Here is a 21,770-nt window from a genome sequence, read left to right as displayed (position 1 = left end):
TTAGGCAAAAACTCTCCCATGGATATAAAATAATGGTTCTCATTTTTTCAGCCACCACCACCACTCCAACAACTACAAGTAAGTATTAGTTAAGAGGAATATTGAAATGAATTTACAACCAGGAAAATGTCAATTTGACCAGCAAAAACATTTCCTGCTATCAAAGAGCAGTACTAAGGCCTCTGGCACAAATTGGATTTTTATGTGTTTGCCCACTTCCTCCTTCTTTAATGATTAGTAGAATTTATGTCAAATGGCAGTACTGGCACTTTGTAGGCAGTTGGTGCATAAAAAGGGGGTCTGATTTTAGGCAAAAACTGTCCCATGGATCTAAAATAATCGCTCTCATTTTTTCAGAAACCACCACCACTCCAACAACTACAAGTAAGTATTAATTAGGAGGAATATTGAAGTGAATTTACAACCAGAAGAATATTTATACAGCCAGCAAAAACATTTCTCATTATCGAAGAGCAGTACTAAGGCCTCTGGCACTCACTGTGATTTTTAGGTGTTTGTCCACTTCCTTCTCCTTTAATGATTAGTAGAATTTATGTCAAATGGCAGTACCGCCACTTTTTAGGCAGTTGATACACAAAAAGGGGTCTGATTTTAGGCAAAAACATTGATCTAAAATAATGGCTCTTATTTTTCAGCCACCACCACCACTCCAACAACTACAAGTAAGTATTAATAAAGAGGATATTGAATGAGTTTACAGCCAGGAAAATGTCCATATGACCAGTAAAAAAATTTCTTATTATCGAAGAGCAGTACTAAGGCCTCTAGCACAAACTGGGATTTTTAGGTGTTTGCCCACTTCCTCCTCCTTTAATGATTAGTAGAATTTATGTCAAATGGCAGTACTGGCACTTTTTAGGCAGTTGTTACATAAAAATAGGGTCTTATTTTAGGCAAAAAAAACTGTCCCATGGATCTAAAATAATGGCTCTTATTTTTTCAGAAACCACCACCACTCCAACAACTACAAGTAAGTATTAATTAGGAGGAATATTAAAGTGAATTTACAACCAGAAAAATCTCCATACAGCCAGCAAAAACATTTCTCATTATTGAAGAGCAGTACTAAAGTCTCTGGCACTCACTGTGGTTTTTATGTGTTTGTCCACTTCCTCCACCTTTAATGATTAGTAGAATCTATGTCAAATGGCAGTACTGCCACTTTTTAGGCAGCTGATACTTAAAAAGGGGGTCTGATTTTAGGCAAAAACTGTCCCATGGATCTAAAATAATGGCTCTTATTTTTTCAGAAACCACCACCACTCCAACAACTACAAGTAAGTATTAGCCATTGGAAAGAAAAACAATGTTTCAGGTAAGTATTAGTTTAGAGAAATATCAAAATAAAATAAATGTTCCATCAAGCACAAATATATAATTGTTCCACCAATACAACCAGCTCACACTTGTACTTCCATATATCAAGCTATTCAATATCCAAGGAGAACGGCTCTTCATTTTTTTTATTAAGGCCTCTGTTGACCAAGGATATATTTATGTAAATATGTATATTTATTCTTATATACACATGTACATAAGTATTCCTGGTTATAAGGGTTCTTTAACGAAAGAGATAGTTCAATCAAAATATATATATTTATTTACAAAACTATTGACACATATCTACAGAAATGATACACATAAAACAAGTTACATTACATAGAATGTATAACAAATAGTTACAAAGACAATTAGAAATATGTATATGCTGGATCTAAATCCACTGCCTCTCGGATACTCATCCTTCCATTAGGTCTGTCATCTATGTCCTCACTGCAGGAACTCTCTCGACTCTCTGGCTAACTTAGCCTATTGTATTAACCTATAGACTGACCATAAGTACATGTCAGGTTCTGATTGGTCAGTGACCAATACATTAATCTTGGGGGGTAGGGCATGGATTCCTGAGGCAGTTCATTCCAGAATCAGGACAATGGAATGGGGAAAGGCAGTGTGTAGACAGGAAGGTTTGCTTTTCCAGCTGCCCCTGGTCAAAGGGGAGGGGATTTAACAACTGTATGCTACATTGGGTGTCTTTGAAGCTTGTCTTTGTTATGTCCTGATACTATCTAATATGTAATTACACAACATTCTTAGATACAAATCACAATATATATATATATACAATGTACACATATTGCATATAATAAAGATATAACACAAGCAAGTCTCCCTGAGGTAACAGCCTCTGTCATATACTGGGATTTTATGGTGTTTTCCCACTTCCTCCTCCTTTAATGATCAATTGAATTTATATCAAATGGCAGTACTGGCACTTTTTAGCTAGTTGATACATTAAAATTAGGTCTAATTTTGGTCAAAACTGTCCCATGGATCTAAAATAATGGCTCTTATTATTTCAACCACCACCACCAGCACTCCAACAACTACAAGTAAGTATCAATTACGAGGAATGTTGAAATGAATTTACAACCAGAAAAATATCCATACGACCAGCAAAAACATTTCTTATTATCGAAGAGCAGTACTAAGGCCTCTGGCACAAACTGGGATTTTTATGTGTTTGCCCACTTCCTCCTCCTTTAATGATTAGTAGAATTTATGTCAAATGGCAGTACTGGCACTTTTTAGGCAGTTGATACATAAAAAGGGTCTGATTTTCGGCAAAAACTTCCCATGGATCTAAAATAATGGCTCTTATTTTTTCAGAAACCACCACCACTCCAACAACTACAAGTAAGTATTAGATAAGAGGAATATTGAAATGAATTTACAGCCAGGAAAATGTCCATATGACCAGCAAAAACATTTCTTGTTATTGAAGAGCAGTACTAAGGCCTCTGGCACAAACTGGGATTTTTAGGTGTTTGCCCACTTCCTCCTTCTTTAATGATTAGTAGAATTTATGTCAAATGGCAGTACTGGCACTTTTTAGGCAGTTTATACATAAAAATGGGGTCTGATTTTAGGCAAAAACTGTCCCTTGGATCTAAAATAATGGCTCTTATTTTTTCAGAAACCACCACCACTCCAACAACTACAAGTAAGTATTAGATAAGAGGAATATTGAAATGAATTTACAGCCAGGAAAATGTCCATATGACCAGCAAAAACATTTCTTGTTATTGAAGAGCAGTACTAAGGCCTCTGGCACAAACTGGGATTTTTAGGTGTTTGCCCACTTCCTCCTTCTTTAATGATTAGTAGAATTTATGTCAAATGGCAGTACTGGCACTTTTTAGGCAGTTTATACATAAAAATGGGGTCTGATTTTAGGCAAAAACTGTCCCTTGGATCTAAAATAATGGCTCTTATTTTTTCAGAAACCACCACCACTCCAACAACTACAAGTAAGTATTAATTAGGAGGAATATTGAAGTGAATTTACAACCAGAAAAATCTCCATACAGCCAGCAAAAACATTTCTCATTATTGATGGGATCTGGTCTTAGTCAAAAAATGTCTCATGGATCTAAAATAATGGCTCTTATTTTTTTCAGCTACCACTACTCCAACAACTACAAGTAAGTATTAATTAAGAGGAAAACGAACATAATTTAATAACAGGAAAATGTCCATTCAACCAGCAAAAAACATTTTTATTTATTGAAGAGCAGTACTAAGGCCTCTGCCACACATTGTGATTTTAAGGTGTTTGCCCACTTCTTCCTCCTTTTAATGATTAATAGAATTTATGTAAAATGGCAATACTGGCAATTTTTAGGCAATTGATACATTAAATGAGATTTGATTTGGGGGCGCATGCACAGCATGGAACTGTGAGAATGCTTGGGCAGTGAGCTCCACACAATGAGACGACAATCAACCCCAATTTAAGCGACAAACAGCTTACAACTACTCTGGGGATTGTTTAATAGAGCAGAGAACCGAAGGAGAATGGGGAAAAAACGGAATCACGATGCTACCTGCACAAACCCGTGGCCTCCGATAAACAGTGCCAAATCCAAGATGGTGGTAGCGAACATGATCTGGACCTCAGCTCTCTCACAAGCTCCGCATCTGTGCCACACACACCAGAGAGACAATCTGACTCTTCTGCAATGCAGTCTGAAGGTACTGATTCTCCTTCTAAACAGACAGTTGCTACACATATACTCATCAAACAAGTCTCTGAAGTACCTTACTTCCTCTCTTTGGCAATTACGGCTTCTGTAAAATCAGCCGTGCAAGAGATTAAAGCAGACATCTCTACTTTTGGCCACAGGGTTGACCATCTTGAAACAGTCACAGATAACCTGATACTACGCCAAAATACTTAAGATGATGATCTTATGACCCCGAGAAAGGAATTAAGTATTTGAGGAGCACTGTGAAGATTTGGAGAACAGAAACTGTACACAAAATCTGAGAATCTGAGGAATTCCAGAAAATATACAGCCCGAAAGATCTCAGACACTATCTTAGAACACTATTCTCTAAAATATGCACAGATCTACCAGCTGAAGCCTGGCAATTCAACAGAGCCCACAGAGCATTAGACTCTATAAGGCCAAACCAACAGTACCCCAGGGATGTTATAATCTGTGACTATTTTGAAAGCAAGGAGCAGGATTTGCTACACACCAGATAGCTTCCCCTAATAGTATTCCAAGGGGCAATATTACAAATTTATAATGATGTGTCTCCAATTACCCTTGTAAAAAGAAGGGAACTGAAGCCTATCACACAACAGCTATGAGCACACAACATAAAATACCGTTTGAGCTTTCCCTTCAAACTGATCCCCACACAAAATGGGCAGCAACACATGCTCACATATCCAGAACAAGGCAAAAATTCTACTCTCACTGGGCCAGTACCTTGGTCAGTACATAGTTACAGTCACCATGGATGCTGTAATGGGTCTGATCATAGGTTGTAATGTGAGAGCCTCCTTCTACAGAGCAGGTAGAGGGACAAGGCAAGTCCTTACAGCTCCACTTCCCTGAAGAACATGAACTGTAGGAAAAAATAACATTTACTCAAATTATTCATCCACAACTGGGTGTTTTGTAACTAGTGGTTGTTTATGAAAAATGCAAAGGTGATTGACAGCTGTTCTCTATTGAGAACATAAATCATAAAGAGTAAATCTCTATTGTTTTTAATGTTATGATGGTTTTACACATGCTTCTACATGCAACTCTGCATACAGACCAATCTACAGCTACTCAATACTACAAACTGCCCACCATTATAGTCCTATAGAGCCAATATAGCCATGTTTCAAGAATCACATTTCAAGGCCTCCGACAATTCACATCTATTCTCTAGAAGTTATATGCAAATTTACTTGTAATCCTCAAAAAAAAGATGGAGTAATAACCTTAATTCACAAGAATTGCCCATTCTCAATCACTAAGCAAATCGCTGATCTTAAAGGCTATTACCTCTTGCTCCAAGGCTTTTATGTTGGAACCCCGGTTATCTTATTGAATGTAATGTATATTCTTTTGATGTTAACCAGATCAATATGCTTAGAAGAGCATTATCCAACATGTTGGGATTCACTTCCCCTATAACCATTGTAGGTGGGGACTTCAATCTGATATTTTCAGAAACATATGATCGGTACGTTCTTCCAGAACCCAAAGCAATTCATCAATCTAAACAATTTAGGATACTGCTTAGGGCTCACTAGTTGTTAGATTACAGCAGGGTTGCCCACAAGTTAGATAGGGATCTACCAGTAGATCTTTAGCTGGTGATCAGAAGATCTCAAGACTCTGTCAACAAACAGCTTGTCTAAATCATCCTCCTGTTTCATTCTTTTCACTCAGATTTTCATGTTAAGGTTACATAAGAAATAGATGTTTAAATATAACAATATACATTTTCTCATAAATAAATATTTAAGTAATATTACTTAACAATGCTTTTATGGATGTTGATCATAATAGGAACACATCACTAAAAGTAGTATGGGCACTCCTGGATTATGCCATGTGTTAACCATCCCAAAGAAAAGAGATGCACATATTACTCCACCTCACATAACCTCTCTACTAGATTAGACTATTTCTTTATCACATGTGAATGTCTAAAATACCCTATTAATACATACATACGAGCCATAACAAGGTCAGATCAGTCCTCATATTACACTATCTATCTTACTACCTCCACCCCTACCAAGGCAATCACATTGGCCCCTCAGAGAGACCATCCTCCACAATATGGAAACTCAAACCACAGTCCTTAACTCCATCAAAGAATATTTTATTACTAATAAGGGAACAGTGGCATCAAAAACAATGCTTTGGGAAGCCCATATGGCTATCATCAGAGGCCAGCTTATCACATTCTCAGCAGCCAAACAAACTACCAATTATTGTTATATGAATTTTCAAAATTGTGTAGCTCAGTTTTTAGTCTATGAGCTGAAACTCATAGACTAGAAACCGAGCTACGCGATTTTGAAAATTCATATAACAATAATCCCACCTCACCAGTGTTAGGTAAAATCCAACAGACCCGAGATCTACTCAAACAACAGGCCCTTAAAGATGCAGAAAAAACAAACATTTGGTCAAAAAGAAGGTACTAGCAGTCAGGAAATAAAGCTCATACCATACTAGCAAGACAACTGCGGAAAATTCTTAACTAATCTCATATTCTCTCTATTCAAACATATATGGGCGACATCACATTTGACCATAGGCAAATAGCAAAGTCATTTCATATATATAACTCTTCCCTATACAATTTATCCAAAAATCCACAACAAATGGGTAACTTTCTAACTAATGACACACTTCCTCCAAGATTGTCAACTCTCACACAGGAGGAACTTGGGGAACTTAATAAAGATATTACAATGGAGGAGATCTCAGTGGTAATTGATTCACTCCCTACACAAAAATCACCCGGCCCTGATGACTACCCTAATTCCTACTACAAAATATACAAGGACTATTTTAGCCCCTTATTGGTCAACTTATTCAATGTTTGAATGGACAGACAAACAATACCAGAAAGAATGCTTGCATCCTACATAACAGTGTTACCAAAATAGGGCAAATATCCAACACTATGTTCTAATTACCAACCTATAGCCCTGCAACCTTAACCTTTTTATAAAAGTCTTCACCAACAGACTTGCCCAAATATTACCACACTTAGTACACCCCAACCAAGTTGGCTTTATAATGGGATGCCAAGCAGGTGATAACACCCAAAAAGTTATGGATATTCTGGATGTTATACAAAATCTGCAAATCCCTGTGGTGACCCTAAACCTGGATGCAGAAAAAGTGTTTGATCACTTATATTGGAATTATATGATAAACCTCTTACAATATATGGGCTTCTGAGGCCCATTTGTACAAGTGGTATGTTATTATACTCACAACCAAAACCATATCTGAAATTAAATGGTGATGTGGACTCCTGATCCTGATAAACAATGGAACCAGACAAGGAAATCACAGATAACACCAACTATAGAAGAGGTTATTTCTAGAGTTGACAGTAACAAAATCTTTGAAATTATGTCAGCATATAAGAACAGATCTGGTCACCTTGGGTAGCTTATTTCTCGTCCATACCTTAGAGCAAGGATCCCCAACCTTTAGAACCAGTGAGCAACATTCAGAAGTAAAAGGAGTTGGGGAGCAACAATAGCATGAAAAATGTTCTTGGATGCCAAATAAGGGCTATGATTGGCCATTTAGTAGCCCCTATGTGTATTGTCAACCTACATCGAGGCTCTGTGTGGCAGTACATCTGGTTTTTATGCAACAAAATCTTCCCTCCAAGACTGAAACCCGAAAATAAGCACCTGCATTGAGGCCATTGGGAGCAACATCAAAGGGGTTGGAGAGCAACATGTTGCTCACTAGCTACTGGTTGGGGATCACTGCCTTAGAGTGATCCCCAACCAGTAGCTCGCAAGCAACATGTTGCTCTCCCACACCTTGGATGTTGCTCCAAGTGGCCTAAAAGTAGATGCCTAGTTTGGAATTCCTGGCTTGGAGGCAAGTTTTGGTTGTATAAAAACCAGGTGTATTGCTATATTTAGCCTCCTATAGGCTGCCAGTCCATAAAAGGGCCACCAAATAGCCAATCACAGCCCTTATTTGGCACCCTAGAAAATTTTTGTATGCCTGTGTTGCTCCCCAACTCTTTTTAGTTTTGAATGTAGCTCACGGGTAAAACAAAGTTGGGGACCCCTGCCTTAGAGGATGCCCAACTCAAAAAAATATATCCAAAAAGGCAAAATATGCTAGGCTGGGCCGTGGTGAAACTTGATTACCTAAAGGATGTAAATCTAGGTGTGTAGACATGATCAGTTGATGTTTAACAATGTTAACCTTAGTTCCTCTTTCCTTTCTTTTTATTTGTCCCTTACTCCTTTCCTGTTTGTTATATCTATTACACTGAAAACTTACAAAATAATAACTGCCAAATGGAAAAAAATTTGAGTTACAAATTTTAGTATTTTAGGAAAAACCAGTCCCATTGATCTAAAATAATGGCTCTTATTTTCTCAGCCACCACCACTCCAACAACTACAAGTAAGTATTAGCTATTGGAAAGAAAATGTTAGTATTAGTATAGAGAAATATACAAATAAAATAAAGTTCCATAAAGCTGAAATATATAATTGTGGCATCAATACAACCATCTTAAACTTTTAATTCCATAATGTCAAGCTGTTTCATTCTGCTTCAATATTTTTTAATATTCTAAAAAAATGGCATCAAGCAATGACTATCCAAGGAGAATGGCTCTTAATGTTTTTTACAGCCTCCACTACTTCAACAATGGCAAGTAAGTATTTAGATAAGATGAATGTTCAGATTTGTGTTTCATCAATCTCATGAAAATATTTTGACCAGTGATTTTTAGAACAATACATTTCTTGGAGAAATCCTTTTCAGCTGCAATCTCCTTTTCATATATTTTGTATATATAAATACAATTATAATTATAAAATATATGGATACTAAAGAAAAACACAACAATTAATGGGTGAGCCATCCATTTCATAACATTCAGCCTTTGCTGGCTTAGATACATTATAAGAATAATGATATTTTAACATTCCTGATCTAACAGGAATTACATGTCAAATCACTTATAAATATAGTAGGCCTTTTTTTCTAAGAGAGGTGGTAAATTTCACTAGTACAGCTACTAGTGATGTGTGTATCAGCCTGGTTTGGACCTAAATGCAATTAGGTTATGTGAAGTGATGGCCGACCTTTGTAGTACTACTGTCCTTAAAGCTAGTTACTAAATATTACTGTTGCATACCTGATACTTTATATTCTCTACCCCCTCCTGTGGCATAATCACTATTACTTCACTCACCTGTTGCTATCAGAAGGAATGGAGACTGTCTGGGTCAAATGGGACACAAGGGTGTGGATCATGAATTTCCTGACCTGCACATCAGTAGCAGTTACACATACCAACCAGATCTTTGCTCATAATTATCTGGACAAAACTAATGGCTGGAATCAATATAAAGATGTTTATAGAAAAAAAAAAACCCTGTCCTAAAATTAATTGAGGTTTGGTCACCTTTAAACATATTTATGTTTTAGATTTAACTAATTTTATTTGGTTAAATTGACCTTTAGGTATAACAAACGCTCTTTTATATTCTCCTAAAATATTCAGAAGTGTGAAGCTGTGAATAAAATAAAACATTCTTGTAATTTGATATTTCAGCAACCACAATCAAAACTACAACAACAAGTGAGTGCTATGTAGCATTAAGGAATCATGTCCCTACCATAAAAATAATGCATTTGCTCTATATGTTAAAGTACCATTATTGGATAAATATACATTGCATGTAATATAGCACTACATGATATCACCTAATACACCAGTGCTTAATGGTTTATGATGTAGTTTAACAGTTTAGGTGTCAGTTAATTTTCTGTGGCAATATCTTACTTCACTTTTTGATAAACATAGCCTGTGTTAGCCTTTATGCAGGGCTTGCTATTGTATATCAGTGGTCTTCAGACTTTGCGTTTAGGCCTACCTTTGTTGTACAACATTTATTATGGAATTATAAGGTTTAAAGGGGTTGTTCACCTTCCAACAATTTCTTAAAAACATGTCTGTTTTTTTGTATTACTTCTGGTTGACTGATAATGGTATCTACTACTACACTATGTTGTATTTTGTTGCACAATGTTTAAGCAAAAAGTATAGTCTATAATTTTTATATTACTACTAGTTTACAAACAAAACTAAAAATAAATCTGACCACAAACAGATAATATTGGGTTCTTTGTATCCCACATTTAAATGAATAAACCAAATATTTATGTGTATGTCCTTATATAGACAGTAGGACGGCTGAGATCTTTTTGGCTGATGTGGAAGGAGAGGGGAAGGATAAAATGATGTATGTGTTTGTTTGCATGCACCTCTTTTTGTTCCACATCTTTTTTAGTAGATAAGTGAAACGAGCCATGAGACCAATTTTTGACGCAGATTCACAAACATTTTCACTGCAGGCATAACATGGAAGTTTCTGGTAAATCTGTACATGCCAAAGTTTTTGGCTCATCACTAGCCAGAGGTGTAAAGTGTTGTAATGAGAGGTGTTTTATTAATGATGGCTCATGATAATACTTTGATACAAATTAAGACATTGAAATTTTTAGAAATATAAGACAAAGAACTGTTATGAATGGTTACTCATAGTAATACTTTGATAAAAACATAAGACAAAGAACTGTTCAACTGCTGAACCCAATATGGTATACAAGACAGCTTTATAACGTATAAGGAAGCTTGTACAAGGAAGCTTTATGCAAGAGCAACTATTGAACTCAATTAGTCAATGACCTAATATGTTTATGACTTCTCTTACATCCTAATATATTTCTGAGTTCTGAAAGAACTCATAGAAGCTTCCTTCATTATAGACACTGGGCAGAATTTGTATTCAAATACTAATAAATGATAAGATCTCTGCTTTGGATGTGGTTGTTGGAAGCATGGCCAGCTCCTGATCAGTGCATGGGAAGCAAGATCTGTTGTTGACCAAGTGGTTTCATGTATGAGCTCATTGTTTTTGAGCATATAAAACTGGGGGTCTCCATTTTGGTAGTTGAGATCTCTCCTGTGAAGTAGTGTGGATACTGCCTAGGGCCCTTGACTGCCGCTTGAAACCTCTCTGCTGACCGGGATCTACAAGTCACTTAGTGCAGATGTCTATGGTGACACAAATAGTAATGTATTGCTGATTAATGCAATTGCTGTTATATTGCTTATTGATGCATACTTGATTAGATTGCATTTCATGCTTTTGCTGTTATATTGCTGAATTGAGGCATTCTTGATTGTTCCCTGATTAATTGCTGATTGGTTGTTATATTGGCGATTCATGCACTCCTGTTTTATTTTGGCTTTGTCTTTTCTTTTCTTACTTGTCGTAATAGTTTTACTAATCTCATTGGTAATAAAGCAAGCTCAGTGTACTCAGTGTGGTTTATGAATTATTTTCAAAAGACTCAAAGAACCTCAAGTAAAACAAGTGTTGGTCAGAGCAGTAGTGCGTTAGTCCCTACTACTCCCAACTTTCTATTTACAGGATAAATATAAATATAAATGCATTTGTAGCAGTCTAAATTTCTGATTTTGCAACTACTGCCATAACATGTTGCATTGTGTTTTAGAGAGCATCCTACAAAATGTGCAAATAATAGAATACAGTCATTTATCACATGATCTCAGGCTTCAATAGATATTCCTACCCCTTTTTTCTATTTGACATTAGTGCACAGAGATGTTGTATTATGCAAAATGATTTAAAGGGATACAGAGACAACTGAAGTCTTTAATGACCCCAGAAACAAGTAAGAGAGCACTAAGGGGTTGAGATGCAAGCCCCTTAGTGATTATTCAATAAAACACTTCTTTCTGGGGGCTGCCAGCACCTAGAAGAAGGCAGACAGAATCCATAAAAAATGATGCATTGCTTTTTTTTAAAAAAAAGATTGTGTGATAAACTACAATGTCAAATTTTAGACCTTTCTGGATAAGGGGTTTATTTTTATTTTTTAAATGTCCCTAATTGCCATTGTTATGTTCAAGTAATTGACTATAAAGGCATGATGCCAGCCTTTTCTTCACACTAGATTTTTTGTGTACCTGTTTCACTGCTGCCCATTAGTACTTCTATTAATACTGTAGTATACACCACTTTTAAACATAAGCTTAATGGCTAGGTATTGTGCTGACATATTTTTGCCTATTATTTCAATTTTAATAAGAAATATCTATGGTTTCTATTATTTCTGACACTAAACAAGAGTATAAGAATATGAAGCAGTTTTACTCTAGTACTTCCTGTCACTTCCTGTTCCACAGAACTTCAGAGGAGCTGATAAAACTTATTTCCAGCCCACAGAAAAGTCCCTGACAATGAGCTGCTTAAAGGCTGCTGCTTAGAGAAGAGAAGTGTTTGTTTAAAGATAGATAGGCAGCTCTGAAGAAATTACCATTTTTTATAAAGGGGGGGGGTTAAGTTCAGTGAACATAGCCTAACTTTCATATTATTTCTTTATAATAGCAAAAAATAGGACAATTTTTTAAATTATAAGCAGAAATGTAATTTTAACACAGGCACTATTTCTTTTGTTAATTAGTAAAGGTGTTTTACTGGCCCTTTAATTTGTGTGCTTCACAATCCTAATGCATCTGACAACTATAGTTAAAAACAGTCAATCAAATATTAATACTTCTCATTCTTTGCAGCACCTACAACTCGAAGTAAGTGTTTTAGGAATATGTTAAAAAAAGCAGCTATACAGTTTACTTAAATATTACCATTTATACATATATATATATATATATATATATATATATATATATATATATATATATATATATATATATATATATATATATATATATATATATATATATATATATAATAAAACAAAACTACTCAATGTTACACTATGTTATACTGTATAAAAACAATGCAATTCTTATACAGGTATAGGATCTATTATCAGGAATGCTTGGGACCTGGGGTATTTTTCGATAATTTGGGTCACCATACCATACCTTAAGTCTACTAAAAATCTTTAAAACATTAAATAAACCCAATAGGATTGTTTGGCCAGCAATATGGATTTAAACAGCTTAGTTAGGATCAAGTACAAGGTACTGTTTTATAATTGCAGAGAAAAAGGAAATCCTGTTTAAATATAAGAATTATTTGATTAAAATGGGCTCTATGGGAGACAGCTTTCCCATAATTCAGAGCTTTCTGGATAACTGGTTTTGTATTACTGTATATGTGTGAACTAATTTTCTTATAATTTAGATACCGTATGGTAATTAATTCATTCAATTAATTAAATACTTGTTCATTTTCTTTTATATAGTAATGACTACAGTGAGAGGGCTTGAAGGTAAATGCATTGTTATGTTTTCAAGATGACAAGATTCTTTATTAACTTATGATACAGTGATTTATGTATGTGCAATAAAATATTAAAAAGCTAAAGTACATATAATATTATTTGCTTACAAGATCCTGTACACAGGACACTGTTTCAAGAATCATGCCTGTTAAAGGAACCTCTTTAATTTTCCTTGAAGTCTTACCAAATAGGCAACATTCTGATTAATGGGTCTGGATTTTTATTAATATCACAAGGTTAAGAAAGAGGAGGTCAATGAGAAAAATGCTAAAATGACTTGTCTGTCTCAATGTATAATCAAAAACTTCACACTTAACATATACAGCAGTTAAGGATCTTTTAACTTGGTGTATATTAATTAGGTCACAGAAATGTGGTTTTGTATGGTGTAAAAAAGAATCTCAATATATATTTGAATACATAGAACTACCTGCCTCTTTTTACAGTACATACTATAAGAGTATAATTTTAGATGCCCACCCTATTTAATTTTCATGGGTACAACATAAATGGCTCACAGCTTTTTTGCTACTTAGTTTAAAATGTATGTTATTCACCTACTTTTGCACAAGTATAACAAAAGCCCTACTATGGTTCGTCCAAATCTAATTTTCCAAAATTGTTCTTAAAGGGACCACACCGGAACCGAGTCCAACAACCACATGTAAGTGTAAATAATAAAGTGTAAATTTTGAAAATATTTCCAAATATTTTGTCCACTTTTTTGATATTATATTATTCCATTTGCAAATGCAGTGGTCCCCAACCTTTTTTTAACCATGAACTACATTCAAATGTAAATAGAGTTGGGGAGCAACACAAGCATTTAAAATTCCCTGATGCCAAAAAAGGGCTGTGATGGATATTTATGTGGACTGGCAGTGTACAGGGGGCTCTGTTTGACAGTACACCTGGGTTTTTTGCAAACAAAAATTGCCTTCAAGCCTGAAATTCCAAAAGAAACACCTGCTTTGAGGCCACTTAGAAGAACATCCAAGGGGTTGGAGAGTGCTAATGAGCCACTGGTTGGGGACCACTGATATAAGAAGTCCCCGCATGATACACATTGGGGTCATTTATAAAGTTTGTGCAGCACATATTTAAATGGTTGTATTGCCCATGCGTTTTCCTTTCCTATATTGTTCAATTTTATTTCTAAATTCCCACAATAATTGAATATGGTACCAAAAACAACAATGGAAAAGCTGTTATAGTTGCAATATTCAAAAAGGATTGGTGTCTCAGCTTGGCAAGTATCGACCTGTAAGCTTGATATCATTAGTGAAGAAGTTAAATAAAAATGTGTTTAGAGACATTTAAAACCATATCCAGGTGAATGACATTGAAAGTAGTTCAATGTGGTTTTATGAAGAACAGATAATGTACAACAAATATACTTGCTTTTTGTTCCACAATGTATAGACATTGTGGAACAATACTCCTATTCCTCTTCAGACAGAACACTGCTACATGTCACTCTCCAACTGTCAGTTGGGCCCATCACAGCACTGTGGACATAATGTGTTCGTAAGCAGAACTCTTTCTCTCACAAGACTCACATTACTAAAAATTCTTACAGAATAAAACAATAAATAAGGAGGGTGCTTAATTTGGTACACTGAATATTCATAGCAGATCATCATATTACATTAGATCATCAAGTTCTACATGGGTATTACACCACAGATGTCTGCTTCTTGTATACCAGGATTTCTCAGTGTTGCCCCAAAGGCATTTAACACACCAGGGTCTTAAGCTCTAGAGTTCCTGTAGTCTGCCAGTGCCAGGTTTTGCTATGGGAACTACAATACTCCACAGTAAACTTTGTGGAGAGCGGAGCTTACTTTGCTAGCTCACATCGTCTGTCTCACATTCCTAGAGTGTGCTATAGTGGGAGCTAACCTGCCACAAATTAGAAGTCCTCATTCATGGAAGCCCTTTCCACAAATTGACTACTATGCCCAGCCTGGTTTCACCTTTACTAAGGCCTCCTGCCTAAGGCTTCAACTGAGGGGCCCCCGCCTCTAAGGCTCTTCAGCAGCTTCCACTCTCAAAATAGGGTGGTGTCTAAAGAGGAAGAACATGGAGCCTCCTACCTTTTTATAGTAAGAATTTCCCATAACACCGCTGGAGCAGTAGGAAAACCATTACCACAGGGCATAGGTTGCCTTTTACATAGTAAGGAAGGTTAACTTTTATCTCTAAAATATTGGTGCTAAAGTAGATGCACAGTAGTGTTTTATACAGTGACATATAGGTATTTATATTATGAATTGTATGATGCCCAGTTTGACTAATTTGATAACCTACGCTATGTTGTATAAGAGCATGTGGAAAGCTGGAAAGGGTGAGGCTCAATATCTTTCTAACTGTCAACCAAGTCAGACTCCAGACCACAGCTCACCCTATATGTATTCAATTATTCCTATACTGAATACATTTGGGAGTATGTTTATAAAGTCTCAAGCTTTTTTTCAGATGCAATAGCCAAGTTTTTTCAGATTCAATAGCCAAGTTTTGGAGAGTTTTATCCACCAAAATTACAACATAAAAGCATCTTGTATGAGACATTTTCAGCATGGGGATGGTGTCACTTTCAGGTTACCAATGTGTAATATGGTGTTAGTGTACAACTTGGTGCAAGTTAGTGGCAGATATTGACAAAACAATACGTGCTAATAATAACATGTAGTTATTAAATAATGCTACAGCAATTTTCTGTCAATTATGTCCCAAAAATATTCTTATCTGAGAGTCCGCCTCTAGTTTTTCTTTCCCCCAACTCCTGTATTCTTGTTCATGCACATACACAGGTATATAAAGTACACATGTCTGCCGAGGATCATGTAATTAATTATGTAATTAATTAAAGTAATGCAATTGACTTTTGCTCTAATTTACCAACAGATTATTGCATATGTCGGTGGACGGACTGGACCAGTTTATATAATGTGACTAGTGGTTTGGACGGGGGAGATTATGAGGAATTTACTAAAGGAATTGATGGTAACAGTTACTGCACGGGAGAAGAGGATGCTGTGGACATATCATGCAGAGCAAAGCTTTTTCCTTCTACCCCACTGAAAGTTCTGGGACAGAACGTCACATGTGATGTCAACACTGGACTTATCTGCAGAAATAATGAACAGAACCCCATACAACAGTGTCTTGACTATGAAATCAATGTCAAGTGCTGTAGTCTAATATGCCCAACAACTGCAAGTAAGGATTTTTTTCTTTATTGGTGGTACCTTGGGGCATTTGAGGTCAAAACTACATTTGCTTATATTAATCTAGCTGTTTGCTATAGGTTACTGCCTCATCATGTTATGTGTAGCATTATATTGTTTTTCTACTATATAACCAATTTGTGCCACATATGTAACTATTGGTTTAAAAAGATAAATAACCACAATGTATTTATAGTTCCACTAAAAAGGGGTAATATGAAATAAATACTTAAGAGGGATCCATCACCCATTTCTTTAAATTATGTTTTTATTTAAACCTATCTATACATTGTGATGTTAGTTCTTTAACTTTCTCTATGCCAATGGCTAAGGGGCCTCTTCTGATGCCAACACTGGGCTGTAAAATTCTTCTTCTTCTTCTTCTTCTTCTTCTTCTTCTTCTTCTTCTTCTTCTTCTTCTTCTTCTTCTTCTTCTTCTTCTTCTTCTTCTTCTTCTTCTTCTTCTTCTTCTTCTTCTTCTTCTTCTTCTTCTTCTTCTTCTTTTCCACCTACTTTGTGTTAATCTCTGATAACAAGGCCCATATTTAAGTGGAGCTTCCATCTTATAGTGATGTCATTATATAGGTTGTAGGAGGTAAATTACAACTGCTATACTTGATGAAAGTCAAATAAAGAATGATCACTCTAGACTCACCCCACCACGCTGTGTCCCTCCAGTCATCTCCACGAAACTCAGTGTGCTCAGCCACCAGCGTCCCAACTGTGATATAAGTCCAATGAGCAATTAGTACAAAAATAAATATAGGGACTGCACACTCAAACTATATTTATTTTTGTACTGAATTTTTGGGAGACTTTATTTGGGCGGTCTTCATGGGACTAGCACCTCACTATTGAATTAAGATTGGGTGTGCGCTTTTCAAAAATCCAATTTGTTGTTCAATGAGCAATTAGATCAGGCGGCATTCCGGATAAAATTAGGAGAAGTTTATTGCAACAATAGGGTTAACAGTATCGCCTTACGCGTTTCAGGAAACACTTCCTTAATCATAGGCATACAAAGAGATATCACTTCCTTAAATAGTTAACCTCACAGTGATCTCTGCTGGGCTCTACATAGATCAACAGCCATAATGTTACAATTGCCAATCACATTGATATTATGTATCCAAATTTAAAACCATCTTTTATTAAAGTTTTAAAAGAAACAAGGAAACAATTATTAGTGATGGTCGAATTTATTCGCCAGCCGCGAATTCCCGCGATCCCGCGTTTTCTTTTTACGCCAGCGCATTTTCACCAGCAAATGTGCGCCGGTGTCCAAAAAAACACACACCGGCATCAAAAATGGATGCCAGCGTCAAAAATGAGACGCCGGTGCCGTTTTGCAAATTTTTCGCCGTTTCACAAATTTTGCAGGAAATTCGCTAAAAATGCCCCAAATTCGCCCATCACTAGAAATGATCAATTATGCTGAAAAGAGAGTAGGAAATGTGTAGATGTGTAAAAAACGTGTGGGTCCATATAGTAGTGTATAAATCATCCTAACAAGCTATAGATAGAAAGGATCAAACAAAAATATGTGGACCCCTCTAGAGTATATAAAGAGTCATAAAATACCCTAACAGGCTATGAGCAGGAAAAACTGTATATAACAAAAATACATAAGCCCGTATATGACATCACAAGAGGGTCAAAGCTTTACTCATAAACCAAGAATGCACATCGACATACAAGAGATCAAAAACAATATTAATATAAGTATGTAAGGTCATGCCTAGTGTTGAGACCCACTGGAACCCTGGTGTCTAACTTAAAGTCTAACTAAGTTCAGGGGATGCAAAATATCAACCCATATCATTATATGGGTTGTAAGAGGTAAATTACAACTGCTTTACTTGATGCACAAATCCTATAAATAAATGATTTGCCCCTCTGTTGAATATGCCAATAAAAATTCAATAAAACACTGTGAAATTCTTCTCTGGTGAAATCTGACGAGCTCTGGTTTTGCTCCTTGATAAATATTCCTCAGTAACAATATCAGTCATGAGTAGTAGGGGGTATCTGACAATCTTCTGAATCAACAGAAATAGATCTGAAATAGAATCAAGCACAGGAAAATGTATGTAAATTGTTATCTTTATGCATTATAATTGAATTTGTTTGTATGTTGTTCTGTTGTATTTCCTAAATATGTAATTGAAGCTGAGATGTCATACCAGATAATAGGCTACTTAAAGGGAATGGAAATTTCAGTATGCTATTATTTATATATTTTTTTTGTTTTTATAACTGTAATACATTGTGTATTGTACCAGTAATGCTTGTTTTTTTTGTTATAACAGCAACTACAACTACTACACTGCCAACTACTACAACAACTACTACACTGCCAACTACTACAACAACTACCATAGAACCAACTACTACTCGTGAAAGTGTAACAGTAACTTGTACCATGCCTTTAACAACAACAACTCCTACAGTATCTTTATCAACAGAATGCTACTGCATGATTGATGGGGAGCCCTATAAACCAGGTATCAAAAAAATGCAATGAGTGCATTTTCTGCTAATAGCATTTGCATGTGCATGCAGCATTAACATATCTAGAACTTACTGGGTCCCACTACATTTTGAAAACAATATTGGCAAATTTATATGAAACCTTCTAGGGCTCCAATAAGTTGTGAGAAATGTTTCCTGTTCAGCCTTTTACATCAATGAGATATATTTTTGATATCAATATTGCTGTCACTGAAATTCAATTATACCAAACTGACTGTGTTTCCCAGAGCCAGGCCAAGCAGTATCAGCACCTAAGGCAAATTGGCATAGCACCCTCCCTGCTGCACCCAGCAGCTCGCTCAAACCCACTCCTCTCCACTGGCAACAGCAAACTTGTTTGAAAGAAATGTTCAATATGAAATGATTATTTTTATTTTTTACCAAAGGGTACCTATTTTTAATACTTTATAAAAAAACAAAACAAAAGAGAATTGATACATTGGCCCAAACATGCCAACTTTGTAGCCACTTTACTTTGAGAGTTGTCAAGAAATTTCAACATGCTGTTCTTTTCTGGACTATAATCCAGTTATGTGATCCCCAGGAGTTCATAAATATAATATGAATTATATATTTATAAATGAAGCTTAGTGATTGGCAATGGCAAACTTAATATTTATATACAAATATAACACATCTTAAAAAATAGGTCCCTGGTATTGCTTGACTATATTTTACAGTGTTTAAAAGAGGGAAATGCATATACAATGCTTATGTCATGTAATAATCACTACAGGTATGGGACCTGTTATTCAGAATGCTCGGGTCCTGGGGTTTTCCAGATAAGGGATCTGTAATAATTCATTCAACCCAAAAGGCAGGTTTTGCTTCCAATAAGGATTAATTATATCTTAGTTGGGATCAAGTACAAGCTACTGTTTTAATATTACAGAGAAAAAGGAAATCATTTTTAAAAATCGAAATGATTTTATTAAAATCGAGTCTATAGGAGATGGCCTTCCCATAATTTGTAGCTTTCTGGATAATGGGTTTCTGTATAACGAATGTGGCATGTTTATAAAATATCTATGCTGGCCACAAAGTGCAGCTCCTTTGTGGGATAGCACTATGTATACAAGTTTCCAACTTGTCATTGTTAGGATTCCTTCCAGCACTGGTAGAGGTTAATTCCTGTTTTCACTCTATCCAATCACTGAGAGTGGGAGGCCTTTTAAAGGCCCTGCCCCCTTTAATCTGGTTACCTGAGCAAACAGGTTCTGTAGCTTTCTAATGTGAGTTAGTGATTTTTTAGCTAGAGTCTGTGAATTGAATCTCTATATTTTCTGTGTATGACTTGCTTTCCAAGACCAAATGTATTTGGGTATCCCTGCAAACTTCACCTTGCTGATTTTCCTTGTAGGAAATGCATTTCCCTAACTTTGCTTATTGATTGTGAATGATTTCCGAAACTGACCTGACCTTGCTTTTGTTTAAACTCTTTGGAATTGCTTGCCCCACTTCAAAAATGTAGCAGCTACTAATCTGCAGCTTCTCTCTCTGTGCAGAGTCTATATGTGTACTAAATGCAGGGTTGGACTGGGGGGCCCGGGGGCCATTGGGACTGCAGTCCAGGGCCCCCCTTCAGGCCCCCCATCCCCCTATTATGACATGCCATGCGGCGCCCCCGGCGCCATCCTCTGCTCGCATGCGCACACATCGCCATCGGATATTTTTCAGGGGTGTAGGGCTGGGTTATTATTATCCCAGAATGCTTGGGACTTCTAGATAAGGGGTCTTTCCATACATTTGACTAAAACATAGTTTAAATATTAAATAAACCCAATAGGATTGCTTGCTTCCGATAAGGATTGCTTATATTTTAGCATTAAGTACAATACTATTTTATTTTTACAGAGATAAAGGAAATCATTTTAAAAATGTTGAATTATTTGATTAAAATGGAGTCTGAGAGATGCCCAGAATTTAAAACTTCCTGGGTAATGAGTTTCTGGATAATGAATCCTTCTGTCCCAGCCACTTGGTTCCTCCTCTAAATATCTTTAAATCACTCAGCAGTGTGTATTTGGAACATACAGTATTGGGGATTATTTAGTAAACCTCTAATTTATCTGGTCTGGCTTTTTGTGGCAAAAACTAAGATTTTTTATGGGAATTTTTTTTTCGAGATTTATTATACCCGGATGCTGCACAAAGTCTGAATTCGAAAATCTGCCATCTCAGACCTGTCGAGGTCCTGTATAAGTCAATGGGAGAGGCACCTATCTCAATTTTGAAGATATTGTGGTTTGTACTGGGTTTAGCCAAAAATATGAAAAATCTGGGGTTTTTGGGCAAAAACATGAAAAAATCTGGCGATTCTGTGAAAAAATTTGGGTTTTCATTGGATTTCATTGTTTTTTTTTCCTATCTGATTAATTCAAGTTTTTTAATTAATAAATAAGGTCAAATCAGGCATGGGAGTTTGGACATGTTTTTTTAAAATAAAATATGAGATAAATTCAGATTTTTGTAAATAACCCCCATATGGTAACTAGTGAATGCATGGAAGAAATGACCTATTAACAAAGTTCATCTGAATGCCCTGATGACAAAGTGAATTAGAGATTGAAAAGAGCAATGAAAAGAATAAACTATAGGAAGGGGAACAGGAGATGTTGAG

At 35.9% G+C, this 21,770-nt stretch overlaps 1 protein-coding gene across 1 annotated transcript in view; it reads left to right on the top strand.

The window, feature by feature from the left end:
- Window positions 1–19,142, top strand: part of LOC108713471 (mucin-2) — a 70,629-nt gene extending 51,487 nt beyond the window's left edge. The window contains exons 26-28 of the mRNA XM_041589613.1: window positions 3,861–4,056; window positions 16,296–16,610; window positions 18,928–19,142. Coding sequence (XP_041445547.1) covers window positions 3,861–4,056; window positions 16,296–16,610; window positions 18,928–19,142 — 726 coding nt within the window. The remainder of the gene's footprint in view (window positions 1–3,860; window positions 4,057–16,295; window positions 16,611–18,927) is intronic.
- Window positions 19,143–21,770: the final 2,628 nt, after the last annotated feature.

The sequence above is a fragment of the Xenopus laevis genome, chromosome 4L (assembly GCF_017654675.1).
Source record: "Xenopus laevis strain J_2021 chromosome 4L, Xenopus_laevis_v10.1, whole genome shotgun sequence".
NCBI lineage: Eukaryota > Metazoa > Chordata > Amphibia > Anura > Pipidae > Xenopus > Xenopus laevis.
Note: the sequence above shows the minus strand (reverse complement) of the source record. Positions and strands in the feature narration are given on the sequence as shown.